Source organism: Penicillium malachiteum (genome assembly GCF_028827825.1).
Source record: "Penicillium malachiteum strain IBT 17515 chromosome Unknown utg000002l:1.0-8849297.0:1.0-8852440.0, whole genome shotgun sequence".
In the NCBI taxonomy this organism is placed as follows: domain Eukaryota; kingdom Fungi; phylum Ascomycota; class Eurotiomycetes; order Eurotiales; family Aspergillaceae; genus Penicillium; species Penicillium malachiteum.
The window spans coordinates 5055207-5068368 of NW_026643095.1; the positions used below are offsets into that span (position 1 = coordinate 5055207).

Genomic DNA, 13162 nt, shown 5'->3' on the forward strand with positions numbered 1-13162 from the left:
TGAACTTGCATTTGAATCTACCAATAATTCTGATATCCTTTTTATAAAAAATACCAGCAGTGGATCACTGAGTCCTCCCTATTATGCCTCCAAGACTGCTATTCCAAAGGACGGCTGCGACCCTTCTACAAAATGAACCACCTTCTCATGAGTTCTCAGGGCAATGGAAAAATCCATCAGATGTGTTCTCAGTTCTTCTGATCCTGGGTGGCGATGTGATAAACCGGGCTTTAGCTCAGCTTGCAGGCAGCGGTATCTGCCCTGTGGCCTTCTCATTCGGTATGCAATTTGAACTCTTTTCCGCCCCCAATTGCATTGATAGGTGCTAAGCTGATGGGTTTTGGGATTCAGGCTGGGTTGCATATGCAATCAGCGCTGTCTCAGCTGCAGTGGGAGAGAATAGACTAATGCCTGAACCCGACTGCACCTGCAAAGTCATTAATGCGAAAAGCAGATATGAGCGCGAAAACACAAGCTGGATAATTGGACGTGTTGTCCGGGATTTCGAAAGCTGGAGGGATCCAGCAATTGGGAAGGCATTGGATGGGATGTTGGAGCGTAAATGGATTGAGAATAAGCAACGTGCTGAGAGCGAAAATCCTGGCTCTGGGCCCATGACGCCGAAGCCAAGGCAGGGCGGACTTTGTGTTTCGATTTACCAAGCAGGAGATGCAGAACCTGGACACCAAGGAAGAGATCTCGCCTACTGGAGCGGACTTGCTGTTGCAGTTCTGCAATTGGCCATCGCTGCAATCCCTTGTGGTATATGGGGAGATTGGGCCATTATCTTGATCACGGCATGTGGGATCATCCTGTCCTTCGCGATGGGTTCTCTGCCGCAATGGACGAAGGAAAAATGGTCATGTCGTGAACTAAAAAGAGATAAGACGTTTGTTTTGGTCCGAGGAAATGGAAGCCAATATGCCATCGTCATTCGATGTCATGGGCGGGGACTGGACCTTGAGGATCTCGCTGCGGGTCCTTTGAATGTCGACGTGCACACCACCACCTCGACACGAGTAACCGTTATTGCGCTTGCCTTCCTTTGGATTGCACTTTTAATCACGGCTTCTGGAATTCAAGAGAATACATGGTTCTTGCTCGCTGTGGGCGGACTAGGTATCCTTCAAAATCTCTTCGCTGCCGGTCAAGCGCGAAATCCAGCCGCTTTTGGGATGCCTTTGATTTTTGAAGAAGTGGTCGTCGAGACGAAGGCTATGAACACTCTGTATAAAGTTGAGGAAAAGTACCCTGGCGTTGGGAGGAGTATGGTTGATACCTTCTTCCCTGGTCATTTGCGACCGGAAGAGAAGAAAATGTGGGAGATGTATGAGGCTGCAGCTGCCGCATCCAAAAACACTCAGCAACCAAAACAACAACCAAATAGCCCTAGAGTTGATGAACACTAGGATTAACATATGACTTTTCAAGTTTAGCAGCATAACAAAAAAACGAATTTCGTTATTTGGAATTGTCTTGATTGTATGTACGAAAATGTAGTTGGGCAGTTCTTGGCCATCTTCATCGACAGGTATAACCTCCATCAACCACTATGTCTGCTCCGGTCGTATAAGTGCTTGCGTCGCTCGCCAGGTAAAGATAAGCTCCTTTCAGCTCTCGCGGGTCGCAATCTCTTTCAATAGGTGTTAGACCATACCACTCTTCCTTCATCTCAAACGCACAGTCACCACTCATAGGAGTGTCAACGTAGCCGGGGCTAACACAGTTGACTCGCGCGAAATCAGCCCACTCCACAGCTAGTGACTTCGCCAAATGACTGACACCTGCTTTGCAAGCATTATAACATGCCTGGGTCAAATTAGCTTTGTAGTATATTAAGCACAGCGAATTCTTTAGTAGCCTTTACATACCTGTTTCTGTGGATAATTGACCGCATGACCCGACATGGAGGATGTGAAGATCAAGTTGCCTGATCCCTGCTTCCTGAAAATTTGACCAGCAGTACGAGCACAGTAGTAAGCGCCGGAGAAGTCCACATCAACTACCCGATGCCAGTCTTCCAGCTTATCATCCAGAGCTCCAGCCTTGGAGGGAATCCCCGCATTCGCAATCATAACATCGAGATGGCCAAAGTCACGGACAACGGCATCGGTACAGGCTTGTACCTAAAGAAATGCAAGTTAATTTTTTATTCTCATTAATTCAAGACATTGAGGAAAACTCACCTCTTCAAAGTTTTGCACTGCGCACTGGTAAGATTTTGCCTTGACTCCGAATTCCTTCTCAAGTGAGTAGGCCAACTCCTCACCCTGCGTTGACCTGGAATACCACAGAGAATATTGGCACCCGCCTCCGCTAGACCACGAACTATTTCGTAGCCAATTCCACCTGTGCCACCTGTGATGATGACAACCTTTCCGTGCATCTGAAACATTTTGAAAATGCTATCTGATAGCGGCGGGTCCGCGCGACGAATGCTTTGTTGGGTCATTTTGGGGGTGTTGAAAGTGCACGAGACTGATCTGGAAAATTTGACGACGCTTGGAGATTCAATGGATGCGGGCTGACTTATAAGTCATAACCCAGAGATACGACGATGGATGTATACCCCGCTGCTGAATGCCTGGGGTTGTAGATACCTCCGAGCAACGCGCAGAGACGTCCGCATTGTGAACCCACATACTACCAAAAGATATTAGGTGGAGCTCCAGTGAACAATCTATATTCTCAAGCAATTCGCATTTGCTCTTATGATCGGCATATCGTTGTGGATCTCAAACCGGAAACGGTGTCCGTTGAGCGGGCATGACACTCCGACATGGGCCAAGCTAAACGGTCTCGTCATCGCGCAGAAACTGGGGTAAAGCTACCCCACGGGGAGCCAGACCATACATTTCATGCAGATCCGACATATTAGCAGGCATGAAGTGGATCTTTCCTCAATGGACTAGATTCAATCATGTTCCGTAATTGCCGATGTCTCGTGTTGCTGACGCAGTCTAGTCTCCAAGATGCCCAGGTGCTAAACAGCTAGGTGGCTATATTAGCGTTCGAATGCCCTTCGAGAACCCAAATACAATGTGGCATTTTCTTCTTACTATCATACCATGAAAGATCAGGATATTGTCGGCGAGGCCCTTGCCTCTGTTCTGCCTCAGCATGATCGCCTTAGGTTCCGCGTGCCAAATCTTCTGAAACTCAACCTCATTCTGCTCATTCCTCTACTATCATCAGCAGTGGCAGGATATGATGGTAAGTTATTTGATCAACAAATTCAACAACACTACCTTACACGATGTTTCCACTAGGATCTCTCATGAACGGCCTGCAATCCCTCACAGAATGGAAAGACTAATTCAGCAATCCTACCGGCGCAGCTCTTGGTGTTTTCAATGCCGCCCAATCCATTGGAAGTGTTATATCACTCCCATTTATTGGAATCTTGTCCGATCGAATTGGAAGACGGTTGACGCTCTTATCGGGTACCATTGTGATCATCATTGCGTCGGTTATCCAAGCTGCCTCGGTGAAATACGGGATGTTTGTCTTTGCTCGCGTGCTAGTAGGAGTTGGTTCAATGCTGGTCGTTCAACCTTCTTTGTTGATTACTGAACTGGCATATCCCACGCACCGTGGAAAGTATACCAGCGCTTTTTGGACTATCTACTATCTCGGCGCAATTCTCGCCTCGTGGACTTCGTATGGTACTCAGAAACACCTGGGCAACTCAAATTGGAGTTGGCGGATGCCTTCAATCGTTCAAGCTGGGTTTCCTCTTATCCAGCTGATATTCTGGTGCTTGGTTCCTGAGTCTCCTCGGTAAGTCGCCTCATTCGAGAATCAGACACGGCTTCTCAATTGACTGACTCCGTGATTATTAGCTGGTTGATTGCCAATGGAAGAAAGGAAGAAGCTGAAGTTCTCCTTGCGCGCTTTCACACTGACGATGATACTTCGAATCCTCTTATTCAATTCGAAATGGCCGAGATCGCTCGAACTATTGAGATGGAGAGCTCGGCTGCGGAGACCAAATGGTCCACTCTCGTGAAAACACCGGGAAATCGAAAGCGCACATTCATCGCTGTATGTGTCGGCGCGTTCGCTCAGTGGAATGTAAGATCATTATTAGCATCCTTTTTTCAAATATAGAGATACTGACAGAATATACAGGGTGTCGCCGTTGTCTCTTATTACCTCACGCTCGTCCTCGATACGGTCGGGATTACAGACTCGGATACCCAAACGCTTATCAATGGACTTCTACAAATATTCAACTTCATTGTAGCAGGTAGCGCAGCTCTGCTTGTTGATCGACTCGGTCGTCGAACGTTATTTCTATGGTCGGCAGTGGGCATGCTTATCTCTTTTGTCATCTGGACAGCCTGTTCAGCGGTATTTGACAGCACGGGGGCAAATTCTCTGGGGAATACAGTTATCACCTTTGTCTTTATATTCTATTTCCACTATGACGTTGCATATACACCGCTACTAATAGGATATCCTACTGAGATATTCCCTTACTCTATTCGCAGCAAAGGTCTAACTGTTGAACTGCTGAGTGTCTACAGTTCTCTCATTGTCCTGTCTTTTGTCACATCCATCGCTTTGGATAATATTAGCTGGCATTACTCTATCTTCTTCTGCTGCTTTGATGTTTTGGTTTTGATCATTACTTGGTTCGTGTTCCCCGAGACGAAGGGGTATTCCTTGGAAGAGATTGCAGAGGCTTTTGACGGGCCCTCTGCTGTGACCAGTGGTGACATTTTTGACAAGGAGGAAGAATTCATCGGCAAGGGAGAGCATGCTGAGCATGTTTCATAGACTCATTTGAATTTTATATCGACCAATTATTACCAATTTACCTACTCAACATTGAAGTGCTTGAACACAAGATCTCACTTTCTGCCTATCAACTTTTGAAAATACTGTCTATATTTGGATTTGGCCTAGCGATGGCAAAAGTGATCTTCACGTTGGAAATTACCGCCCCATGACCATCTTCTCGTCTGATCTCATGTCAAGGCTTGTTCTATTATAGTGGACTTGAACACTTAGGCGTTGAAGTATCTCGAAACATCACTTCTGGGAGTATGAGATCTAATCGTATTGGCTTCTCCCCTCTTACAGCATCAGTCCTTACAATAACACTGCCATTGTTATATATTCAACCCCAGATAGATTGGTCTAGAAAGTATAAGTTTCCATAAGAAATAAGTACTCAAGTGCTCTATTTTGCAGTGAGGTTTTCAAAAGTGTTGACAGACTGCACATGTGGGATAACTCACAATTCAAGGCAAAACAACTTCCAAGGTTGGGTCTCTGTACCTCAAAATGAATTATCGAAGGTGCAACAAGATGTTTACTTCTTTTTAACGGTAATATGGTAGCCTACAGTTTAACTACAACAACTTCCAAGGTTTATTTCCATGCTGGGTAACCTCAGGCTCGGACCCTGAGGGGAAATTCGAATGGTTTACCTTATGAAAGGAGGTTGCAAATCTTTCGACTTATTTTTATCTACTCTAATTCAAGCACTCTATAGAATCAGACAAGTTGCACCAACTAAAACACATGATGCATTCGCATATTAATTGTGAGATCCTTTTAACAGGACTCTCCCTGGTGATGCCTAGTAGAAGAGAGCTGTATGCTGCAGTGTCACATATCCGGGATATCCTTCTTTTCCTCCATATCATGCCACCACATTCAACATGTGGATATTGAGCTTGTGGAGAAGATAACAGATGTACATTATGTGACCAGGGAACGGACGACTGTGTCCGGCCGGAGTTGACGGTCCGATCGGTGATACGCCGACCGTGCGGGGAAAGGTAACAGCTGTGTGACGGTGAGTCGATATGGAATCTATGATCGAAAAAAATTTGAACTTTGCTGAATAGAATCATAATATAAAGACAGAGGAAGATAGAATTGAAGATCGATCAACTTGAAGCAAAGATACAGCGGCAAGATGGTCCTTTCGCAGCCCCCAAATCAACATATCACCAAAGCATTCGACTTGACCGGCAAGGTTGCCATCGTGACAGGTAGAGAGCCCCAAATATTTTCAAGCAACATTTAATTCATTGAGCCAGCAGCTAACGAATATCCCAGGTGGTGCTCGTGGTATTGGTCTTGAGGTCTCTCGTGGCCTAGCTGAAGCTGGCGCAAATGTAAGTTCTCTAGTTGGCACAAAATAATCACCTGGATATACTCTAACGGACGCTCATCCAGATTGCGATTATCTATAACACCTCCAAAGATGCCGAGAAGGTTGCTGCAGAGATTGCATCTACAAACAACGTGAAGGCAGCCGCGTACCAAGCCAATGTGACCAGCCAAACCACCATCGAGAGCACCATTCAGCAAATTGCAAAGGACTTTGGCAAGCTGGACATTATAATCTGCAATTCCGGAATTGTATCATCTATTGCAGCTGAGGACTATACGGAAAGTGCATGGCGGGATATCATGCAAGTCAATCTGGATGGAGCCTTTTACTCTGCTCAGGCCGCTGCACGTATCTTCAAGGAACAGGGCCATGGCAATGTCATCTTTACTGCATCTGTCAGCGCGACGCTGGTCAATGTTCCTCAGAAACAAGCTGCCGTGAGTTCCTTCGTTCATTCAGCGTCTACTCAATCTCTGACGATGATCGCTCACATTTAATTCTAGTATAATGCATCCAAGGCGGGCGTGGTTCAGCTGGCCAAGTGTTTATCCGTGGAATGGGTGGACTTTTGCCGAGTGAACTGCATCTCTCCTGGTTTCATCACCACCGAAATCCTTGATATCCATCCTAAGGAGTGGCATGAGAAGTGGTACAGCATGATTCCGGCTAAGCGCATGGCTCATACTTATGAGCTCAAGGGGGTAAGTCCTGTCATCTTGCAATAATATCGGGATCTGGACTAATAGTGTCATTGCTTATAGGCATATGTCTTCTGCGCCTCAGATGCCTCGAGCTACATGACGGGTGCTAACATTATTATTGATGGTGGTTACACCTTACCTTGAATCAGGCACCCCTAGTTTATTGCCATACAAAATATCAGAGAATTCGCTAGCCCAATCGAATCTTCATTTGTTTCAAATTAGGTGGCCTTCATAATGTACATTTGTTTTAGCGGCTTAAGGCAGTTGGTTCATAAAATCAAGAATAGTTGACTCTTGGCTGAAATAATCATTAGAAACACGGACAAATCAAATCGTATAGAGCAAATCACTTACAGAATCGAATCCATTCCATCAGGTTGAACTGTGTCCAGCGTGGGCCACATCAGCGGATACAAGTTCGCAAGCTGAGTCTGTGGTGATTCCTCGGTCGGTCCCCACCCAACAATAGAGGGATCAAGATAAGATCCACACAAAGAACGAATAACCTCCAGACAACGTGAAGACGAATGATTCAGGTGCGCCATCGATTCCAAAATCGGCATCGCCTGCAGTATCTGTCTGCGCCAGTCCTCGGCCAGCATGTGCTGTGGGTTATTTCGCAAGCAAATAACTGGAATCAGGATTGCCTGAAACAAATAAATATAGCCCATACCAGTAAGCCAGCATACTCTGCTGCTCTTGTTCCCAGAAATTTGCGATCAACCCAACTGATTCACGGGCGGCATCTAAGCACCTCTGAATGGCGATCTCGCTCTCATTCTCGTTTTCAGTACCTCCCAAATCGCCTTCATCTCTCTCCGGTCGGGCCATGAGCCTTCCAACTAGAAATGGGCGATACATAAAGATTCGAAAATTTCGATACCGCCATCGCATGATCGAATGACATAAGCGAAATTTTTGGGTTTGGGGAACATTCTCTTGGAAATAAGGGGGCAAATTAGCCAACCAGTATCCAATGAGTCGGTCATCGAGCTCTATAAGCTCCGCTGCAGATGGGAACGGTGAAGATATGATCTTTGAGTATATTGGACTTGTAGCCATATGAAATGTGGCTTGGGCTCGGAGATGCGTATAAACTGTGGTTTCGTTCGCAGGCTGGGGGAGTCTCTTGGTGCCAGCCGTGATGTCCTATATTAATGTCAATAAAGTAACCAAGTTTGGAATTGGAAAACAAACACTGTCGTGAACATTCATCGGTAGTTCCACGTCAATTCCATCGTTAGGAAAGTCAAGAGGCCGTGAAAATGTGATGATAGCGCCAACGTCAAAAATGTATAAACAACACCAGATCCTCCGTCTCATTTCTGTGGTGAACAAACTCGCTTCCCAAACTGGAAATTCTTTATGGAGGCCAATGCCCATCGCGATTCGACGCGCCAGACCCATATAGTTATAGCCTGAATTAGGCTTGTTTCTCTTTTGCATGAGATTGGCGCTCAATACCAATGCCTGAACAAGTAGTAGATTGCCGGTTTCCAGCATATCCATTGACATTCGTGCTTTTGCGGCTTCGAAGAGTCCAATATCAACATCCGAAGGCTGTGTTGACGCTGTGAATCCTACTGCTGACAAGACAAACAGCAGTACATACCACACATTGCCACTTGGTCGAGGAATTACTTCCATAAACTGAGCGCGGAAGGTTGCCTCATGGACGATTGGATATGAGCGGTGGTATAGAGAGAAATAAGCCTCGACAAATGGCTCTAGCTGACCTGAAGAGGTCCAGACAAACGGAACGCTCCGACTTGTGTTATTAACAGAATCCATATATTTTTCTGAATCGTAGCGATCAGTCAGCCCCGTTGAAGCCGTGTCAGTGATTCGTAAAAGTGCTGCACCAGATGCGACTCCTAGGTAGCCACCTTCATTTGCATCGCTTGTCAAGCTCGCCATACCGTCCACGAATTTTTCCCCACTGGGTTTTCCCGTTCTCTCATCCCATTCCTCCCGTTCTCTCATCCCATTCGAAGCTATTCGAGGACGGTGGTGTCTCCAGAGACAGACCTGAAGGTCCATGAGTCCGCTGATCAGAGTACACAGGAGATTGATCCGCAAATTCTGGATCCATGCTGGCTGGCTGCAGGCGATGAGATATAATCCCTAGCCCAGTGGTCTGACTGGCAGTATGTGGCTTCGGTCGGTTGTCAAGGTCGGGTAATGAAGCAACAGGCTGAATGCGGGTGTTTAGCTCTGGGCTTTGATGTAATAGCTGAGTATCGTGACAGCCTTCCATCTCTTGTGCAGAGATTGGCTCTGGAACCGGCTCACTAAAATCCACATTTTGTGGATTCTCGGCTTCAGGCATGAATCGCAGGAGGAGAGCCTTTGTCCGTACCAATTCATTCTCTACCTCCGTTAAATATCGGCGTGTGAGTGGTGTGCGTGTTTGTTTCTCATAAATACATGAGCGACTAAACTTCTCACATAGTGTACATATCGGGATCACCCTATCACACTTCATCGCGTTAGTGTGGTCAGACTCCTATGGGCGATCCCCGTACCTTTGCTTTTCTGCGATGACATTCTTTACATGCCCGCTCTGCTGTAGGGCGCAAATACCCTTGAGTCTCCCCTCATGGACTCTGTTCTGACTCTGGTGACTCTGGTGACATGTCTCGTGCTCAGAATAGCTCCAAATAAAGTCGGCATTTATGAAAGAAAAGGTGGGGTAGCTGGGGTAGCTCCATTATGGCACATTCGCAATGAACACAATGCGGACCATGTCCGATCGGCATATTGTCTTCCGGTCTCCACTCATATTTAGGTATGAGGATATTGTAAAGATATTCAAAAATTAGGACTTGGAATCAATGATAATGATATGGAGGATCTTGATAAGACTACCAGTAACAAAGTTTGAGTCGGCGCTATTCTTGGACATTTGCCTTGAAGGTTGATTATGTAGACGAGTAACACTGAGATCACAGCAATCAATATGTCAATATCTGGTGTTTGCTTTCAATTTTGTCTTCAAATGTTTTACTATCTACGGTAATCATCATCTTTTTTTCTTTCATGACTCTCTGTCCCCATCAACGTGTGTCACTCCATCGAGGTCTCCATCGAGGTATGAAGTCTTGTACTTAGTTTTGTTCTATGTTGATAGCCTACTGTATCAACAACAACCCCCTAGTCACTAATAGATTTCCAGGCGAACACTCTCACTCTTGACCAAAATATTTGATCACCCAGACAAGATCCCATCAATATCGGCTTCTTATCAAAAAAATGGCGGATTACTCGTTTGGAATGCCTGATGCCCCACCATTTGAATTTGAACTTATGCCGTTCGAAAATCCATTCAAGCATAATTCACACGTCCTAAATTCTACTTTGAGCAACTTTTTCAATCAACGTATTACCGACCAGTCCTCTTACATTCCTGAGTCCACCGAGCTAAATCTGCTGAAACTTGATCAAATACTTGAAGACATCCGAGATTTCGATGAATGGAATCATGCTGTATTACGCATTCTCAAGTCAGCGGGTCTCAAGTCCCTCGTGGACATCGATATCCCACGTCCAGAACTGAACAGTGATGTGGGAATGCAATGGGCATTTACGTCCAGACAGGTGACTCACTGGCTCGCGTCTAGTATCTCAGAAGACCTACTCCATTTGCTAAGGCTTAGAGGAGCTGAAGCTGTCTTCGCTGATGAATTCATGGCTCAAGTCAGAGATCTCGTTCCAACTAGTGGCTTTGACGCTGATTGCATCAGGGTCAAAAGATTAAATCGTGTCAATCCTCTGGACTTCCCGAAAACAGTGTACTTTGTACGAGCTTACGCGAGAGAATTTCGTCGGGTCCGAGAAGCTGGCATCAATTTGTGCCCATACGGGGCGCTTTTAACTGTGCTATCTGCGATACCTTTGCGCCATAAATCCATTCTGTCATCCATCTACACTGATATGGATCATGATGTAGCTTATGCTACACTGCATCGGTTCTCCTTGTCTGAAGTCGTCACTGTCTTCAGGTTCGAGCAATACATTGAGAAGATCGTGCAGTTGCTCTACAGCTTTGAAGCAGATCCGGTCGATACGATGCCTGGTGAGAAAAGAAAGCGGAGTCATTCGGAGCCTTCTGTACAGCGATCGTCATTTCAGGTGGTTATGCGGCAACGGAAGCCGTAGCTTTTATCGCCATATTTCCGCAGTTTTAAGCTGTTGACTTGAAGCGAAGGAAACACGGGAATTAAAGTGGAAAGGAGATTTATTTTATTGATTTGTAACAAAAGTTTTGCAGTGTAAGCAGATATGTATGCTTGTCACAATCTCAAGGTCAAATATGAGGTCTTATGAAATGTTTCTCAACAGAATAACCCTTCATTAATGTTTCCCCTCGAAGATATCACACTATCTCAAGGGCTGCCGGTATCCCGTACTTTGAACATTGCCATCATTATTATGCGAGCAAAGTAATAATAAAATCTCGGATGCACTCTGTGTACCTCGTGAGCGTTATTACAGTGCTATGTTCAGAAGATCTGCAGGAATCGTATGGACCTATTTCAAATGTTGCTTGGCATTTTGAAGGGGCCACGATAGGGTCCAGACATGAATGAAGCTCCTTATTCCATCCACAGTGGCTTGATTGATGGCTTGTGGGATTCAGATTGGATTCGAAAGCTCATTTGAGTGGAGTTTTTTGATATCAATTCTGCCTTTATGGTCTCTATATCTACGAAAAGAGCTTTCTAAAAGAAGAAAAGCCCAACACGCCATCACGAGGTCCCAGGCGGCTGAAAGCATTATTTCTTAGCATTTCTTTATTAGTAAAATCATAAGTATCGGACTGAAAAGTTAACTAGCTTGAAACCGAGGCAGTATGCAGTATCCAAGCAAATAAGAAGTCCAGCTTAGGTTAGGTAATATTATCATTGGGGCCAACGTGTTTGGGGCAGATTCAAGGAAGAACATCAACAGAAGCGATGCAGAAAAGAGAATGCTACACAGATTTCAATTTTAGCTTAACCAGTAAGATCTTCCTACCCCTGAAATATTTGGGGCGATACTAAGATCTCTTTTCAGCTCTTGAACTTCTACTATTAGTTGGCTGATTTTAGCTCAGTGCTATTTTCAGCCACCAAGACCTTGGCAGGGTCCAGTGTTCAACGGTTCAGGATTCAGTCTGGGGCCAATATCTTCGATATAGCTCAATTTGGTAATTCTAAGTGTTTTGCACAACTTTCAACGACTCTCTAATCTTGGCTAAGATGCTGTTTCCTGATGTGGTGGTGTGCGCCCCAAACTCCCAAGACTTCCAGTGCTGAAGCTGTTCATCTACTAGTAGAGATTCGAGTATAAAGATGGGGGCATCTTCTCGAATATTTTGTTCTTCATCCAGCAATATTCTGAGCCTCAAACATCTCTCTCCAGTCTTGCCTTCTTTATCGAACTCATTCTCGCCTCCATTCCACCGTCAAAATGCAGTTCAAGCTTCCTATCATCTCGGCCCTCTTTGCCATCTCCGCTATCGCCAGCCCAGTTCCCTCCTCCGAGATCAGCTGCGCTCAGCAGGTTGTCTCTGCTCTTAATGAAATGACCCAGCAAGTCACCGACCTGAAGGGCAAAATCGCCGGCACCACAGACGTTATTACCCTCGCCACTGTATGTTCACACTAGAGGGACTGTGGTGCTACTACTTCTTCATGTTGATTCTAATAATCATTACAGGATATCATTACCGGCTTTGACAACAACATTGTGACCCTCGTCACAGGAGTTAGTCTCCCATGTGACAGCACCTTGACCAAGCAGAACCAAGAGGATATTTGCAACTCTGCCAAAGCGGTAATTCACCCTCTCAGGACCGACACCAGACTGATACTAATAATTGGAGCAGTTCATTAATGAGGATCAGACTCTCATCACTACTCTGAATAACAAGCATACTATTCTGAGCGGTAGTATCTGGCTTCATGCTGTTGAGAGCGCTATCAGCGGCCTTGCATCAGCAACTAGCGTGAGCTTCTCCACTCTTCTTCACCGAGGATTATGACACTGGTACTAACTACACTTGTTCAGGCTTACCTGACTCCTATCATCGATAACGCACCCGTCTGCGGTGGAACTGTGAAGTCGGAGCTTCAGGCTTTGGAGGCGGCTATCAACAATGCCGTTAATGTTTACTAGATTGGTGATAATGACATGGGCTTGACCTGGAGATAAGGTTGATTGAGCTGGATTGAGGATTGGACTGCTCGAGGCTGGACCTTGGTATCCATTGGTGGAGTCTGTATTTGTGGAGATGCCATCGGAACACTCGGTGATAGACATTTGACATTACGATAGATAGCGT

At 45.6% G+C, this 13162-nt stretch overlaps 8 protein-coding genes across 8 annotated transcripts; 4 read left to right on the forward strand and 4 right to left on the reverse strand.

Annotated features, from left to right (window-relative positions):
- Positions 1-83: 83 nt before the first annotated feature.
- On the forward strand, positions 84-1409 carry N7483_004873 (uncharacterized protein; the record flags this gene model as incomplete). The annotated part of the gene is made up of 2 exons (XM_057088310.1): positions 84-279; positions 331-1409. 2 exons carry the CDS (start codon positions 84-86, stop codon positions 1407-1409), a joined length of 1275 nt encoding a protein of 424 aa, XP_056948139.1.
- Positions 1410-1521: 112 nt separating this feature from the next.
- Positions 1522-2452, reverse strand: N7483_004874 (uncharacterized protein; the record flags this gene model as incomplete). The annotated part of the gene is made up of 4 exons (XM_057088311.1): positions 1522-1809; positions 1872-2126; positions 2187-2270; positions 2330-2452. 4 exons carry the CDS (start codon positions 2450-2452, stop codon positions 1522-1524), a joined length of 750 nt encoding a protein of 249 aa, XP_056948140.1.
- Positions 2453-3068: 616 nt separating this feature from the next.
- N7483_004875 (uncharacterized protein) lies at positions 3069-4782 on the forward strand (the record flags this gene model as incomplete). Its single annotated transcript, XM_057088312.1, has 4 exons — positions 3069-3258; positions 3339-3780; positions 3843-4074; positions 4132-4782. The coding sequence occupies 4 exons, from the start codon at positions 3069-3071 to the stop codon at positions 4780-4782; spliced, it is 1515 nt and encodes a 504-aa protein (XP_056948141.1).
- Positions 4783-5932: 1150 nt separating this feature from the next.
- N7483_004876 (SDR family oxidoreductase) lies at positions 5933-6978 on the forward strand (the record flags this gene model as incomplete). The annotated part of the gene is made up of 5 exons (XM_057088313.1): positions 5933-6008; positions 6076-6134; positions 6196-6570; positions 6637-6834; positions 6895-6978. The coding sequence occupies 5 exons, from the start codon at positions 5933-5935 to the stop codon at positions 6976-6978; spliced, it is 792 nt and encodes a 263-aa protein (XP_056948142.1).
- Positions 6979-7092: 114 nt separating this feature from the next.
- Positions 7093-8754, reverse strand: N7483_004877 (fungal specific transcription factor domain-containing protein; the record flags this gene model as incomplete). The annotated part of the gene is made up of 4 exons (XM_057088314.1): positions 7093-7135; positions 7192-7468; positions 7527-7986; positions 8035-8754. 4 exons carry the CDS (start codon positions 8752-8754, stop codon positions 7093-7095), a joined length of 1500 nt encoding a protein of 499 aa, XP_056948143.1.
- Positions 8755-8794: 40 nt separating this feature from the next.
- Positions 8795-9166, reverse strand: N7483_004878 (uncharacterized protein; the record flags this gene model as incomplete). The annotated part of the gene is made up of 1 exon (XM_057088315.1): positions 8795-9166. One exon carries the CDS (start codon positions 9164-9166, stop codon positions 8795-8797), a length of 372 nt encoding a protein of 123 aa, XP_056948144.1.
- A 923-nt stretch (positions 9167-10089) lies between these two features.
- Positions 10090-10995, forward strand: N7483_004879 (uncharacterized protein; the record flags this gene model as incomplete). The annotated part of the gene is made up of 1 exon (XM_057088316.1): positions 10090-10995. The coding sequence occupies one exon, from the start codon at positions 10090-10092 to the stop codon at positions 10993-10995; it is 906 nt and encodes a 301-aa protein (XP_056948145.1).
- Positions 10996-12222: 1227 nt separating this feature from the next.
- Positions 12223-13140, reverse strand: N7483_004880 (uncharacterized protein; the record flags this gene model as incomplete). Its single annotated transcript, XM_057088317.1, has 3 exons — positions 12223-12469; positions 12536-12690; positions 12895-13140. 3 exons carry the CDS (start codon positions 13138-13140, stop codon positions 12223-12225), a joined length of 648 nt encoding a protein of 215 aa, XP_056948146.1.
- Between the last annotated feature and the right edge of the window lie 22 nt (positions 13141-13162).